Genomic DNA, 16841 nt, shown 5'->3' on the forward strand with positions numbered 1-16841 from the left:
CATATATGATAAAATGAACGGCTGTGTGAATGTAGCCTAAGGTTGTATCTAAACTTAAAATAATATGACAGTGCTTAGAGATGTTATATATTATTTGTTCAGGAGTCCATTTAGGCTTTTTGTAGATTGCTTTTAAAATTTTATTGATAGGATATCTTTCTAGTAAAAAATTGTACAAGAAAAAATATTGCTAAAATTTCCATAATTTCAGCAAATAATAGAAGAGTTAAGAATTGGTTATATAAGTACAAGGGAAAATAAAGCTAATTATATGGGAATTGTGGGGTATTTTGATTTTTAATTAGCGTCCTTAGCTTTTGCATTATGGTATATGTCTACCTCTTATTTATATATATATATATGTATTCTCTTTTCGGTGTGTTGAAATAAATCAATAAATAATCTTCGATATATCTCAACCGTGCCTATAATAATTAGTTATATTTTTTTTGTAATTGTTTTATTTCTGGTATAATAAAGTGATGAAACAATTTTTTTTTAATTTTGTGTGGTTTTTTATTTTGAGTTGGATCATGACTGATAGTTCAATGTGTTACTACAGGCTCAGCGGGAGAAGGTATCAGTGCGAGAACAGAATATATGACGACGTCTCGGAACCTACTCAATTCAGCCGCCGACGCCATCGAGAGGCTGATGTCCAGCTACAAGGTATGTCAGCTGTTTTTGTTATTTTTCCTTTTCATTTGTTTTAGGAGACATTTTAGTCTGAAGGGCCACAGAGCTTTCGTTGCTTTTTTTACAAATGGCAACAAATTGGTAGGGCCAAAGGCAGGTCAAAATATAATATCCTCTTACAACCCGGGTTCCTTCAAACGAGTTGGAAGAGGCATCTTGCGGGCCGGCAAGGCGAAGGCGGCTAGTGCAGAACGTTTTTCCCGTCTGTACTGGCCGTCGTCGCGTTTGGACTCTACTACCACTTACCGTCAGGTGGAGTAGAGTCATTTGCCCTCCCGGCGAATATAAAAAAAAAATAATAGAAGCAAATTATCCGTGTAGTGACGGAGAAAGAATATATTTCACTGCCCCTCTCGTTCCCATGGGTGTCGTAAGAGGCGACTAAGGGATATCTGAGCGACCATCTGCTCATCTGGTGGTAAACATCCGCCTGGCTTGTTAACACCGTACGCATGGTGAAAAACTCGTGAAGTGGGTTGCAGCCGCGTTTCGAGGTCAGCCAGCGTACAGCCAGTGCCCGAGCGAGTATTGCCGCAATGGGTGTTGGTCCAATGGAGACGGCTGTTGAACCAATGCCGGGGGAAACTGTATTGACCTGCCGGACAGGGAGACTCGAAGAAACGGCTGTTCCGCTGGCCGCCCGTGGCATAGTACAGGGGCCCGAGCGTGCCTAACCAGCTCGCGAGGCTGCCCCACCAGGCCACGCATAATCTCGGGGTGGACCGTCGTGCCGGTTGGTGACCGGAAGGTGGGGTCCCGGCGGCCCCTTCCGGGGGGTTCGGGGGTCCTTCCGTCCGGCGGGTCAGTGTATTTTTCCTTTTGGCAACCACTTGGGGAACACGCCTCCACACTTTGCCCGTCCCTATCGTGGCAATACGTCGCTCGCTTCACGTTTCTTTTCCATTTTTTTCCCAAATGGTAGCGCAACAAAACAAATAACGGTCGTACAGCGGTGCACACCCCCACCATACCCTCGCTGTTTGAGGTCGAGTTCTCTAGCATCCGTGGACTCCACGCTAACCTCAACGCTGTCCACCACCATCTCGAGACAGCACGGCCAGCAATGTTGTTTCTCACGGAGACACAAATACTCCGTCCTGCCGATACCAGCTACCTTAATTATCCCGGCTACACGCTTGAAGAATCCTGCAAAGCGAAAGCCGGAGTATGCTTGTTTGTCAGGACGGATGTTTGCTGTCACCGACTGCGCTGCTTGGAGGACCCCTCCTTCTCCATGTTGGTGGTACGTGTGGACCTGGTTCGTCAGAGTCGAGTCTACGTGTGCCTCTACAGATCCCACAATGGTGACTTGGAGACAAGCCGATTATTTGACCATCTTAGTCGGGTGGCGATGCTGCGCAAGAGCAGTTTCCTAACGCGGAATTGGTGTTTTTGGGGGATTTTAATGCTCACCACGAATCATGGTTGAAATCCCTCAAAACTGACCATGCTGGAAGGACTGCTCATGCTTTTGCTCACATATGACTTGACCTAACTGGTTGATCAGCCCACCAGGATCCCAGACATTGATGGGCAAGCACCTTCTCTACTGGACCTTCTGCTGACTTCTCACTCGGTGGAATATCAGGTTGTGGTTCAGGCTCCTCTTGGCTCTTCGGATCACAGCCTTATATCTACCAGAGTGCCACAGGCTAAGCTGCCGCCTCTAGCGGTATGCAAACGTCGCGTTTGGCACTATAAGTCGGCAGATTGGGACGGTATGCGCGATTACTATGCGTCGGTCCCTTGGAAGAAACGTTGCTTCAGTGGGAATGACCCGACAGCTAGTGCCGCTGCTGTTGCTGACGAGATCATGTTGGGAATGGAATACTACATTCCTAGCTCAGATCTCGTCAGTAGGGGTACGCGTAACCGTTGGTTCACTCGTGAATGTACCGATTCTGTATCATCTAAGCAGGCGGCATATCGCAAGTGGATCAACGGCTGCATTAGCGGGGCGTGTAACATTGACTCACTGAAAGCAAACTACAATAAAAATTCCAAGTCCTGTAGAAAGGCATACACGAGAGCGGATGCACAGCGCATTGTACAGATTGGTCATGACCTTGTTTCGCATCCTAGGGGCTCCCGTTTCTTGTTTCAAGTCTGTGCAAAACAATTTCTGCCAACCTTCGCTGCCACCGCTCAGAAATCCGGACGGATCGCTAGCTCACAGTGCGCAAGAGCAAGCTTATCTCCTGGCTAAACTTTTTGCCGATAATTCCGTCATCGATGATTGTAGTGCGCTGCCACCTACAATACCTTCATGTGGCCATACGATGCCTGACATTAAAATCAGGCAACGTGATGTGCGTGCGGAGCTGCAATCACTTGATGTACGGAAAGCTAGTGGTCCCGATGGAATACCAGCCATAGTGCTGAAGAAGTGCGCAGCGGAGCTGTCTCCTGTGTTAACGCGCCTGTTCCAACTTTCTCTCTCTTCGGGATGTGTGCCGGAGGCTTGGAGAAGAGGTAATGTGCAAGCTGTTCCCAAAAAAGGGGATCGGTCTGACCCGGCAAATTATCGGCCAATAGCTATCACCTCAGTACTTTGTAAGGTGATGGAACGGATTTTAAACAACCAACTGATCCATTACCTAGAAGATCACTGTTTAATTAATGATCGTCAGTACGGGTTTCGACCAAAACGGTCCACAGGTGATCTTCTAGCGTACGTAACACACCTCTGGGGTGAAGCTATCGACAAGCATGGATAATCGTTGGCTGTCAGCCTCGATATCTCCAAGGCTTTCGACAGGGTCTGGCACAGAAGTCTTCTCTCCAAGCTGCCGGCATATGGTCTGCCTGCCCAGCTATGCACCTGGATTGCCAGCTTCCTACACAAGCGTAGCCTTCGTGTTTTAGTTGATGGTTGCGCTTCACAATTCTATGTAGTGAATGCTGGGGTCCCCCAGGGATCTGTGCTATCTCCCACACTCTTTCTTTTGCATATCAATGATATGCTCTCTCTTGGGAACATACATTGCTATGCAGACGATAGTACAGTGCATGGTGGATACCACGGACGCGCAGTGGCTGGGCGAGCGGAAATCGAGGAGAGGCGGAAGGATCTTGTCATTGAACTCGATAGGACGTTAGAGCTCATCGCCAAATGGGGCTCTGATAATCTTGTTGAGGTTAATGCCAAGAAAACACAGGTATGCGCTCTCACGGCGAAAAAGTCAACATTTTCCCCTTTTCCCTCCCTCTGTGGTACTCCGCTGGTGATGCAAAGCAAAATCGCCATGCTGGGGATTGACGTTCGCTGCGACCTTAGTCCAAAGGATTACATCGAGGCTGTTATAAAAACAGCTTTACGGAAACTCGGAGTTCTGCACAAGGTGCGGCGCTTTTTCACGCCACAACAACTGTGCCTGCTGTACAAAACACAGGTACGGTCTTGCGTGGAATATTGCTCGCACCTTTGGGATGGCTCCGCTAAGTACCTACTTGGGGCCTTGGACCGGTTGCAGCGACGTGCCGTACGCATTATTGGCGACGTAAAGGTCACAAACACCCTTGACCCTTAACAATTTCGTCGTGAGATAGCAGCACTGAGCGCTTTCTATCGACTGTATCACGGCGAGTGCTCTGAGGAATTATTCTCTCTAATTCCTGCTTCCCCCTTCCTTCTTAAGTCCACGCGAGGTGGTTCTCGATGTCACCACCTAACTGTGACATAAATTCCATCGCGAACAAAGAAATTTGGCAACTCTTTTCTTTGTCGCACTTCCAAAAAATGGAATTCCTTACCAGCTCACGTGTTCCCCTCCTCTTACAACCCGGGTTCCTTCAAACAAGGCGTGAAGAGGCATCTTGCGGGCCGGCAAGGCGAAGGCGGCTAGTGCAGAACGTTTTTCCCGTCTGTACTGGCCGTCGTCACGTTTGGACTCTACTACCACTTACCATCAGGTGGAGTAGAGTAATTTGCCCTCCCGGCGAATATAAAAAAAAAAAAAAATTGGCCGATAGTGCAGTAATCGATGGAATGATAACAGAGCACGTTTACTTTGAACGATATCTGTGGGAAAATCGCTGGGAGGGAACCGTCTCTATTTGTCACGCCAGCGGACCAAATGAGGACACAACGTTACACACACTACAGAAATGTCCAGCACGGGAAGAGCCGCGGCAAAGGTTGATCGCAGCAGTCGGCGGAGTCCTATCGCTGCCAGGAGCGAAGACCATTTTAGTGTATAAGAGGCCGACATAACACTCTATCATCATCCGGGATCGAGAGTATCCATATTACCTCCCGAAAAAAAAAGAAGAAGGTACCCACCACAAAGATGCGCCAGCTACTACCGCCTCGGGTTTCTTAAAGCACACCGCTAATCTGCCCGCGCTCGCGTTGCAGGAGGTGGTGACGCTGGCGGGCTACGCCACGCGCGTGTCGGACATGCTGGTGGTGTTCGGCGAGGTGGCGCGCGGGCGCTGCGTGCGCGCCGTGCACTCCGCGCCCGCGCCCGCCGACGGGTTCGCCGTCACCTTCCGCGACAACCAGCCCGTGCCCATGGGTGAGCATCCTACACACCCCCGCCGCTTTTTATTCAATATTTGCTATTGCTTAAATAGCACCAAGTTTTCGACTTCGGAAAGTTGATGCATCCCTCCTGGAGCAGAGTATTCGAATCGACAGGGTTAATTATAAAACACTGATAACATCACAGAATCCTATTACTGACATCATAAGCAACAGCCTCTACTGTAAATTTTAATTGAGCTTCAGAATCCCTAATATTTATAAATTCTTAATATATTTAAATTTCCTTGTCTAAATATTAACAACTCTGCGCTGTAAGCAGTCAGCACTAAGGTAGACAAACTATGCTTTATGAAAAATATTAACGCGGGTGTGGACGGGGTCACCGGCAGCGCGGCGCTTGATCTTAACGTAATGTATTTTATGACAGGCCGGTTGGCGTGGTTGGTAAATACTTGCCTTTCACGCCGAAGGTTGTGGGTTCGATTCCCACCCGGGACAGACATTTGTGTGTATAATCATGTCTGTTTGTCCTGAGTCTGGGTGTAATTATCTATGTAAGTATGTATTTACAAAAGAAAAGAAAATAACTACATGGGACATAATAGCTTGGTTCCCAAGGTTGTTGGCGCATTGATGATATGTTAGTGAACATCATCATCATCATCAACACCCGTCGTCGTCCACTGCTGGACATAGACCTCTCCAATGGCACGCCACTGAACAGGATCCTCAGCTCTCAATTTTCATTCGTTGCCAGCCACTTTGCGAATATCGTCACTCCATCTACCCGGAGTGCGTCCTACGTTTGTTAGTGATGGTGATAGTTAATATCTTCAACGATGCTGATATTTATTGGTGGTGGTGATCATTTCCCACACGTGCCCTATTTGCTAGTCGTACATAATCAAAATATATACATATATATTAGGCAAAGTGACTTACACGACGGACTTGTCGATTCGGTTGCTGAACGTGCCCATCGTGACGCCGGCGTGCGACGTGGTCGCCAGCGGAGTGTCGCTGGAGTTGAAGCCCGGCACGCACCTGCTCATCGTGGGACCCAACGGCTGCGGGAAGTCCAGGTGAGTACTGTGAATTTCGAAAATGACGAACAATTATTGTGTTCAAAGCATCGTAACAAAACTTACTGTGCCGTTTCACCGCATTATTTTTTGATTAAACAAATATAAAAGCTTGTTTCAAATAGGTACAATACAAGTTGCAACCTGTAAATGTCTCACTGCTGAGCTTAGGCCTCCTCTCCTTTTTTTAAGGAGATGGTTTGGAGCTTATTCCACCACGCTGCTCCAATTCGGGTTGGTGGATACAAATGTGGCAGAATTTCAGTGAAATTGGAACATGCAAGTTTCCTCACGATGCTTTCCTTCATCGTCTAGCACGAGATTAAATGCATCGATAATTCAGTGGTGCTTGCTCGAGTTGAACGCACGATGTTCCGTTAAGATCATCTCGGCTTAATAAGTATAACCAAGCGTAGCGAAGACGCAGGAGCCTCGTTTGATATACAACACGTGTTGGGCAGCTTGTTCCGCATAATCTCGGGGCTGTGGCCCGTGTTCGGCGGCTCGCTGAGCGTGCCGCGCCCGTGCGAGTGCGCGCACTGCGCCGGCGAGCTGGCGGCGCCGCCCTGCGCCGCGCGCCCCGTCATGTTCTACATCCCGCAGAGGTGAGCGCGTCGCGGGACGTTTTACTTCCTCGTTCATATAATGACTCGCCTCATATTTTGGATAACAAGCGTAGGAGTGTTTTTTGGGGTTTCCTTGTTGATGACACTTTTATTACTATTTGACAATGTGCTTTCAGAGTACGTCGGTTTAGAGTCAATGACTTCCTGTTGCATAGTAAAAAGATTAAAGGTATCAATTAATCCACATGTTAAGTGTGCAAAAACGGATGTAATCCAAAATGGGGAAGCGTTAGACTTTATTGACACTACTAAATTTCTTGGCATCGATTTTCCTAGGCTGCAATTGGAAAATGTTAATTTATTTAGTCGGCGAGAAGACTGGGTTTTACGCAATTCACAGTAAAGAAAATAAGATTGTAAATAGATGTGGATACGACTCGTACATTTTAGCTATTTCCAGTGGTGCCGCAGCAGTAGATATCAATATGATCTTTGTGTTCCAAAATACAGTTATTCGTGTAATATATAAACTGTGATGTGAGTACTATTAATACTAGGAACGGACATAAGCTAGCCATTTCTGGGACGAGACTACACAATGTTAATAATTATCTCGTGTAACATTTTAATCGTAAAATAAAAGCACACGGACCCGCAGGCCGTACATGTCGATGGGCTCGCTGATCGACCAGATCACGTACCCGTCGCGCGTGGCGCCGCAGGACGCGGCGGGCGAGGCGCGCGCGGCGCACATCCTGCGCGTCGTGCGGCTGGACGCGTGCGCCGCGCGCCACGGCGGCCTGCGCGCCGTGCGCGACTGGCGCAGCACGCTGTCCGGCGGGGAGAAGCAGCGCGTCGCCTGCGCGCGCATGTTCTACCACCGGTACGAGCGCCGGCCGTTCGCGTGCTGTGTAGCTTAAACGACTGTTACTATTAGACGACCTTATCTCAAAGGTCACCTGAGCGAAACATATTTGGTGAACAATATTTTGGTTTCATGATAAGTCGTATAAATTTTCAACTTTTATTAATAGATGTTTAGTCCATCCGTTATTATTAACATTCAGGATCGAATTCACCGCTTTTATATAGTGTTCGGATGATATTACGCTCATACTTAAAATACACTCAACTTTGGATTATCATGAAATGTTGGACATTCACATTTTATGCTTACTGCAGTCCGTGATATAGTTTTATCAGAATTAATGGTTATGAAAAATAAAGGAATATTATAGGGCCGAGATAAAAACCCTGTGGTATGCCATGATGAGCTATATGATTTAGATTTATACCTATTAAAATACTTTTTCAAATATGACTATCCGTTCTAAAAAACTAAATTCCGAATGATTCCGTTTTGTACTACATTTGTGATCACATCGCTGACACTCTTTGAAATACAATCGTAATCGTTTTATCCTTTGTATTGTCGGACTTGTTATTGGCATTCAGATGTTAATTATTTGGTGATTATATTAAATGCAAATACTATAATTGTTTGATGATAGTTACATATATGCTTTAATAGCTAACAAGTGTCCATTTCCCGCTTTTTTTAAACTTTAGTTGAGTTGTTTTTGTTTCCCCTCTTTTTCTTGCCTTTTATCATTGATCTGACCTTTGCATAATTTTTGAAAATAAATAAAAAATAAGGTGATAACAAAAAATTGGAGCGCACGTGTCCTCAGGCCGGTGTACGCGCTGCTGGACGAGTGCACGAGCGCCGTGTCGATGGAGACGGAGGTGGTCATGTACGAGGAGGCCATAAAGGAGGGCATCACATTGCTGTCCATTACGCATCGACCCAGTGTCTGGTGAGTTGAGTTCTCTTCGAAGACTAGGATATTTACTAAACTGGGTAAAGTAGCACATAACTGTGACATCAATTCCATCGCACACAAAGAAATATGGCAACTCCTTTCTTTATCGCACTTCCAAAAAATGGAATTCTTTACCATCTCACCTGTTCCTATCCTCTTACAACCTGGGTTGTAAGAGGAGAGGAAACTTTAAACGAGGCCTGAAGTGGCATCTCACTAGATGTTCTACAACATTCTTCCCGTGTATACTGGCCGTCGTCGCATTTGGACTCATTTGGAGTCATTTGCCTTCCCGGCAAATATATATTGGTGTTTATATAACATATAAACACCAATAGTAACCAGGATATTATATGCCTTAAATAAATCGTAATTTCTAGGCGATACCACACGCACGTACTAGAGTTCGACGGGGCGGGGAGCTGGTCGTTCAGGGCCCTAGACAAGGAAATGTCAGCTATTACACCAGCATTACCGAGGATCACCGAAACCACCACGAACACAGACAACGAAAAGGAACAAACAATTGAGTGACGGTGACATGCAACCCGAATGGTAAATGACGTCACCAATATTACGTCATCGATGCTACAGATAATTAATGACTGTTTATCGTTATTATTAACGATGATATTAATGTTTTGTGAGAAATTCGTTTGAAGGTGAGCTTCGCGCTATCGTGAATAAAACGTCGATCGATGATGTGATCTTCGAAATAGAACGCCAAGTGTTTAAACATGGGAAATATAATAATGATTGATGTTTTATATTTTGTATTGAAATGATAAACAAATGTCTCCTTGTGAAATAATTCAACGTTACATAAAAACGTTGCACTAATCGTTTAATTATATTCAATTAATATATTCGACCAACTGTTATTTCAAATGCTATGGACGTAATATATTATAAGAGAACTGATATTACATTGTATAAATTCGTATAACTATTTAATAAGTTTAAATATATTAATTATTTACTACAAATGTACCGATATCATAAAAAAAATATGTCAACGAACGTGATTTAGTGGCTCATGATTATTAACTGTCTACATTAAAAACTTTTTAAACTTTTTTATTAATTATCAATCAATTGAAAGTACCATAGAAAGAGAATAACTACTAATAATAATAAATGTTTACAATTTTATTATATTTTAATCCTCTAGGAGTAAATTTAAGCCACGATGTCACCAGTACGGCAAATTATATGTTTCGTTTCCTTTTGTACTATTTTTCAAGTGCAATCTAAAATAATATATTAATAATGTATATAACACTCTTTATGATATATCGCTGATATATCATAAACTGTAAACTCAGTAAACTCATTCGGAGTCCAAATTCTGTTTTTTATATTATTCACATTTATTGTTTACATTCTAAGATTAAATTAATGAACTTGATTGGAATGAACCCATTTATTGGAACGTGTAGATCGAAACAGATTAATTTTAGATTGAAATTGTGCCGCATGTGTGTACTCTAATCCTTGAATGCTTTTATCTATAATATCTCCTTTTTAAAAACAAATTATTATAAAGGGGTTCGCAAATTTCCCTTCATATTAACAGGTTCAAATTCACCAATTTATGATTAAAATTTAAAGCCGCCGCCAGCAACGCACCTGCAAGCCCTCGGATGTTGCAAGTGTCCATGGGCGGTGGTAGTCCCTTTACATCAGATGAGCCTCTGTTTGCCCCCATCCTCTTACATAAAAATGGTTAAATAAAAATGTATATATGCAAAATTAAAGTTCAACCGAACACAAACAGACAATGAGACAGTTGCATATATATATATATACTTGTAACATATATATACTTGTGCTACAGCTGAGGTCCATTTAATCGGGATCTTACTGTTTATCAATTTATAAATTGTATATTTCAATGATAATAAAGTTTAAAAGAACATTTGTAATGTAAGTTGAAATGTCTATGAGCTGCTGTTCTATAATATTATCCAATGGCAAAAGGCGTAAAGATAAAAAAACTTTAATTTACATATTCCATGCGTTACTGTATTACGCACTACAAAAATTCTTGATTCTCTTAATTTATAATGCAACATTATACCACTTAACTATTTATATCAATTTAAATTTTACTTCCAAAGTTTTGATAGAAATTCGACTGACATTCAAATCGCCATTTTTTCACGAATCCATAACAAATACCACAGATTATCCAGATACGAATGATGTCATGTCATTTCAAGGTCGACTCTGTTTATTTGTCTTTACTTCTCTTGCGATTGCAATATTTATATATAATATTTAATCATGTTTCTATTATAAAGTGAGATATATTCAAAGTTAAATAATCCGATCCAAATGTTATTCCTAAGTATTGATAAAATTTAAGCCATTTTCAAATTAGAATTTTAGATTATATATGTAGTTTCTATATACCAGTAATTGATATATATTTTTACACTTTCCTTTATTTAATTATACAATTATAATTGTAATGTGAAATTTCGTTTAGATTTTTTTATTTAAAATAATTTTAGACCACGAAAGGTTTTTGAATTATGGTAAAAACTTATTTTTTTATACTGGCAAATTGATATAATTGTCAGGTTGTTTAATTTTTGAGTGCTTTTTATAAATCGGTGATTAAAAAGTATGAAAACAAAAAAAGCACTATATTTTATTTTAATAGCATTCTTGTTCGAGATTATCAAAGATGGCTGTTTTGAATTTTTTTCTTGCTTTTATATATTATCTTTTGTCTAAGATATACATATCAATGTATTGTTTCATATTTATTTTATGGTAATTTAAGTAATGTTAATATTGTATAGTGTAAAATATTGTAGTTCTAGGGCACAGTGATGTTAGATGTTAAATAAAGGGGTTTTGTATAAATCATTACTTTTATTTTTTATTGTACATTCATTGAATGATGATGATGATGACATTTTGCGCAACTTCAGCCACAGCGTCTGAAGAGAGATTATTACGATTCAAACGAGGCGTGAAGAGGCATCTTGCGGGCCGGCAAGGCGGTGACGGCTAGTACAGAACATTCTTCCCGACTGTACTGACCGTCGTCGCGTTTGGACTCTACTACCACTTACCATCAGGTGGAGTAGAGTCATTTGCCATCCCGGATATATATATAAAAAAAAAGCCAATTGCGCAGGACATATTATAGTGCACAAGTGTGTTCTTCGTTCTCATAATCTGATGGGATGGCAATCCGACACGACTAGAAAGAGTTCAGGCGCAGGACGAACGATAGTGACCAATAGTATGAACTTTATGAGGCACGGGATTTTTCATACTTCTGAACTCCGGGCTGCAACTGAGAATCTGCGACTGGGGCTTAAAGCCATGACCTCGGGATCCGCGGCCTTATATCTGTCTCATTGACCAACGAGCCAGTTAAATAAATATAAGTGTCCGTTAATGGGTTTACGTGTTGTCCGACGGGCGTTTGAGGTCTGCTGACTTAAAATTTTTTGGACTTTTTTCGAATTTTGACGAAAAATCGCTTTTACGATCTTGGACTTGTAGATAGGACAGAGTCTGCTTATAATCCATCAACTAGACCAAAGAAACCTTCAATTGGAGATACAAATTATATTCTTGTAAATATATATTGGTTGATGTTTTATGGCCATGGTTCTTTCGTCCAGCAGTAAACGGCGATAAGCTAAAAATAAATAATTATGTCGACCTACCTTTTTATGTTTTTTATTGGGACGCTTTTAAATTGCACCTCGTAGACCATTCGTAACTGATTTAGTAATTGTTAAACGAATTCAACAATCGAGAACGCATGCGTCTTAAAAAGTTCTGGTTGCAGGGGATCAAGGTACTTGCGAAAGGAATACCATTTAAGATTGAATTAGGAAGATGTAATTTATGATTATATCATGTAAACTTTTTTTTATAAGCAAATCAATTATCTCTCGTATCGTATAGACTAACAAATAATCTACCGAAAGTCGACCTTATGATTGCGGATTCCTTCACAAATCATGCGAAATATATTAGTGAGCTTATTATTATTGTTTGTTAACAAAAGATTAAAATAAACAATTATAATAAGCATCATAACTTCGATCGACTTTGCTTTCCGCTTTCGATAGAAAATAATATCGATATAGAATATGATATACATTTCCTATATTTTAATTTTACATACACAATTCGGGGCGCGGTAGTTATGATACAGGGCCACGGCATATCATCGAAAATTTGCTTGTGATGAAAGTGCAAATAAAATTAACAATCTGAATGTGAAGGATGCAAACATACTGTGGCATTGGTCACATAGCGATGTGAGAAGCCTTCTTGTAATTAAATAAACTGTTACTGGATGAAACCTTTTTATGTAAAAGGGGGACAAACAAGCAGGAGGCTCACTTGATAGAAAGTGACTACGACTGTCCAAGGACACCTGCAATACCGGAGTGTTTGCAGGTGAATTGTCGGCCTTTATGGAATAAGTAGGTTAGGCTTTTCTTGAAGGTTTCTATATCATAACGGTTCGGAAAAGTCGCCGGTTAATATGGTTCCGCAGTGGTTGTGCGAAGCAGGAAGTGCTTTAAAAATAGCGCTGTAGTAGTAGATTTCCAGACATCGGGATGGTATGGATGGAATTTAGAATTTAGACGTGATGTCCGGTGGTGAAAGCGCATAGGATTAATCTAAGCCGTTCCTCAGAGCATTCCCCGTAAAAGATGCGATAGAAGATAACATTTCTCCTGCCCAGATATGAGAGCATGTGGGGCTGAATTTTCGCCTTGTAGCATTTTAGGCGAAGAGCTGGCGTGAAGTACTGACTTGCCTTGTCAAGCACACAAAGCTTTTAGAGGCTAATTTGGCTTCACCTTCCAATAGATCGTGGAACCTTACGTCCCGATATTGGATTTGATAACGAGGCGGTATTCTCAAAGTAAGGGGGTAATGACAAAAGGTGTCATTTTAAAAGTCATCGCGCAAACTTGTATCGTATTATGGTTGAGTTGTACCATGTTCAGAGAGCCGTATTAAAGGTACTTATGGCACTTCCAATTCGCCACTCAACCTCATTATTGTATGATACAACTCAAGTTTTGAATATACGTAAGCTACTCATATACCAAATAACACGCAGATTCCATAGTAGCGAAGGTTTAATAACTCGTATTACTAATAAAAGACTAAATAAATGTCCTGTTCCCTTTTTTAGGACAAGATTTGGCTCCTAGAATATATAACATATTACATGCTAAGCTCTACCTTAGGAAAAACACAAACAGACAACTAAAGCAATTCATCTTAAGTACCTTTTGGAACTAATCTCACACACACACATTCAAACACGCGTGTGCGCACACGTACTCACGCTCACATAAGCATGGACATCATATTTGTTCCATTTCATATTTTTTATTTTTATTATTTCTTACTTCTCACTTTATACAATTGTTTTTGTTTTTGTTCATATAAACGGGAGTGGAGGCCTGGTGTCTTGTAGAACAGTTTATCTATTGCAAGCCTTCACATAATTTAGCTGATATTTAAATGTTATATGTTAATTTGTAAAACTTTTGAGATGAAATAAATAAAAATATTATTATTATTATTATTTTATTTTACATTTTCTCTCGTACGAGGTAACAAAAACATAAACACACGGGCCGTTTGTGGGCGAGCCAAGTGCGAGTAGGGTCTAGGTGATCGTATAAGGATATCAGGATGATTGCCTTTTGGAATAAAATTATGAGTGTGTTGAGGAACCTGTAACATATCAAGGCTACGTTGTAGGCTTTTAGGTGCGACTCCAGTTGATGATATGACAATAAGACAATATGGATGGTGTTTGCTTGGCACTGACGTTTCAATTCAATTGCTAGATCTTGGTTATTACTGACCTTTTCTGAAATTGTCGACTGTATGATATGGGTGTTAGGAATAGCTATATCAATAAGATAAATAGTTTTGTTAATTTTGTCATGAAACGTGATATCGGGTCTATTGAAATGTATTGTTTTATCTGTGATTATAGTTTTGTCCCAGTATATTCTGTAACTATTATTTTCTAGAATAGTGTTGGGTTTGTATTTATAATATGGAGTCTTCTTTTTTATAAAATATTGTATATGTGCAAGATGTTGATGTATGATGGCGCTCACTTAGTCGTGTCGATGTTTGTAGTCAGTTTGCGCAAGGGCTCTACAGGCGGAAGTTATGTGTTGCATGGTTTCAGGATGACAGTGCCGGCATGTATCTGACTGGATATTAAGTGTGCGTATTCTGGTAGTTCCGGGTGTCGATGACTTGGTCCTGGATTGCCAACTTAAAGGCTCAGTTTCAGGAAAGAGTTCACCACGCCTCAACCAAGCGTTTGACGCTGCTTTGTCAACATATGGTTGCTGTAAGTCATGGCGATGTCTTCCATGAAGGGATTTCTGTTGCTATGAGGCAATTTTTTCATTAATGTCGGTAATACATTCATTTCTTTGTAGGTTTTGATCTTTAAGGTTGAGAGGGGTGAAGTGTTTGTCTGCGAGTGTTACTATTTTTTGCAGTGGAGAGTGTTCCGAGCGTTGATGAAAATAGTGTCTAAGAGATATGATTTGTTTGTTGTGTAGGTTGACTTCAACTATTAAGCATCGTCCGCCTTCACCTCTGGGAAGGGTCATTCTCTGTACGCAAGTATCAGTCTCGGCAGCTAGAGAAGTGTTAATGATACGTTGAAGGTTGAGGAGCTCACATTGAGACCATTTAATTATGCCAAAAGAATAAGTAAGTACCGGAATCGCGTAACTATTTATTGCTTTACACAAATTGCGGGAGTTGAGTTGAGGCCGGAATAGAATATTTAAACGATGTCTGAATTTAGTTTTAAGATTATCTTTAGCTCCTTTTTGATTAATCTGCCTAGCTTTAAAAGGTTCAATAATTAAAGGTTCAATAATCTCTCCTCATTCTAAGATGTAGCTATTTGGGATGATTTTTCTATTTTTGACCGAAAATGTCTTACACTTGTCTATCCCAAACTCCATGTGAATGTCGCTTGAGAATGTTTAGGTGATATCTGTAAGATGATGTAATGATGCTTTTGTGCTACCGTATAATTTCATGTCATCCATGTACATGAGGTGTGTAAGAGTAGTTTCTGTATTTGGTGCGGTGATAGAGTAACCGAGATTTGATTTGTTCAGCATATGGGACAGAGGGTTTAGCGCAAGACAAAACCACAGCGGGCTAAGGGCGTCTCCTTGAAAGATACCTCGGCGTATTGAGATTTCAGCCGTTTCGGTTTTAACCTGTCCTGCGATTTGAAGCTTTGTTTTCTAGTTTTGCATAGAGCTTTCAAGAAAATAAATAAGTATTGTAGTGCGTAAAGTCGAGATGGCCTAGTGGTAAGAACGCGTGAATCTTAACCGATGAACGTGGGTTCAAACCCGGGCAAGCACCACTGAATTTTCATGTGCTTAATTTCTGTTTATAATTCATCTCGTGCTTTTCGGTGAAGGTAAACATCGTGAGGAAACCTGCATGTGCCTAATTTCATCGAAATTCTGCCACATGTGTATTCCACCAACCGGTATTGGAGCAGCGTGGTGGAATAAGCTCGAAACCTTCTCCTCAAAAAGGGAGAGGAGGCCTTAGCCCAGCAGTGGGACATTTACAGGCTGTTATTGTTGTATTGTTGTAGTGCGTAAAGAAGCCAACTATGTGGTACGGAGTCAAAAGCTTTTCTATAATCTATATACATGGTATTAATATTTTTTTTCCTAGACGTAGCGTGTTTCATGGCTATTGTGTCTATTACAAGCTGTTCCTTGCAACCTTGTCTACTTTTTCGGCACTTCCTTTTTTATCTTCGGCAAGAATATTGTTAGTTACAATGTGTTCGTGTAGGATTTCAGCAATACATCTTGTAAGTATTTTATAAATGGTTTGTAGGCAGGTAATTGGACGATATTTAGCTAGATTTTGATGGTCAGTGTCTTTCGTTAGCATGTACGTGAGGCCCTGTTTGACGAAGTGTGGGATTATGTTAGGTGCTTGAATAAAGTCGTTGATGTGGTACTGGAGTAATATATGGACTGGTGTAAATTTTTTGTACCAATAAGTGTGTATAAAGTCACTTCCAGGTGCTTTCCAGTTGTGGGTTTTATTTAGTACCTGCACAAATATGTCTCAAGGTATATGGTTGAAATTCATAGGCTTGATTGAA

General features: G+C 41.3%; 1 protein-coding gene across 2 annotated transcripts in view; it reads left to right on the plus strand.

Annotated features, from left to right (window-relative positions):
* Positions 1-11530, plus strand: part of LOC126777854 (ATP-binding cassette sub-family D member) — a 105637-nt gene extending 94107 nt beyond the window's left edge. For both annotated transcript variants that reach the window (XM_050501090.1, XM_050501091.1), the window contains 7 exons: positions 563-669; positions 5054-5213; positions 6111-6264; positions 6726-6869; positions 7489-7713; positions 8522-8647; positions 9034-11530. In XM_050501090.1, coding sequence (XP_050357047.1) covers positions 563-669; positions 5054-5213; positions 6111-6264; positions 6726-6869; positions 7489-7713; positions 8522-8647; positions 9034-9187 — 1070 coding nt within the window. In that variant the 3' untranslated portion in view covers positions 9188-11530. The remainder of the gene's footprint in view (positions 1-562; positions 670-5053; positions 5214-6110; positions 6265-6725; positions 6870-7488; positions 7714-8521; positions 8648-9033) is intronic.
* The last annotated feature ends 5311 nt before the right edge of the window (positions 11531-16841 follow it).

This window comes from Nymphalis io, chromosome 24 (genome assembly GCF_905147045.1).
Source record: "Nymphalis io chromosome 24, ilAglIoxx1.1, whole genome shotgun sequence".
In the NCBI taxonomy this organism is placed as follows: domain Eukaryota; kingdom Metazoa; phylum Arthropoda; class Insecta; order Lepidoptera; family Nymphalidae; genus Nymphalis; species Nymphalis io.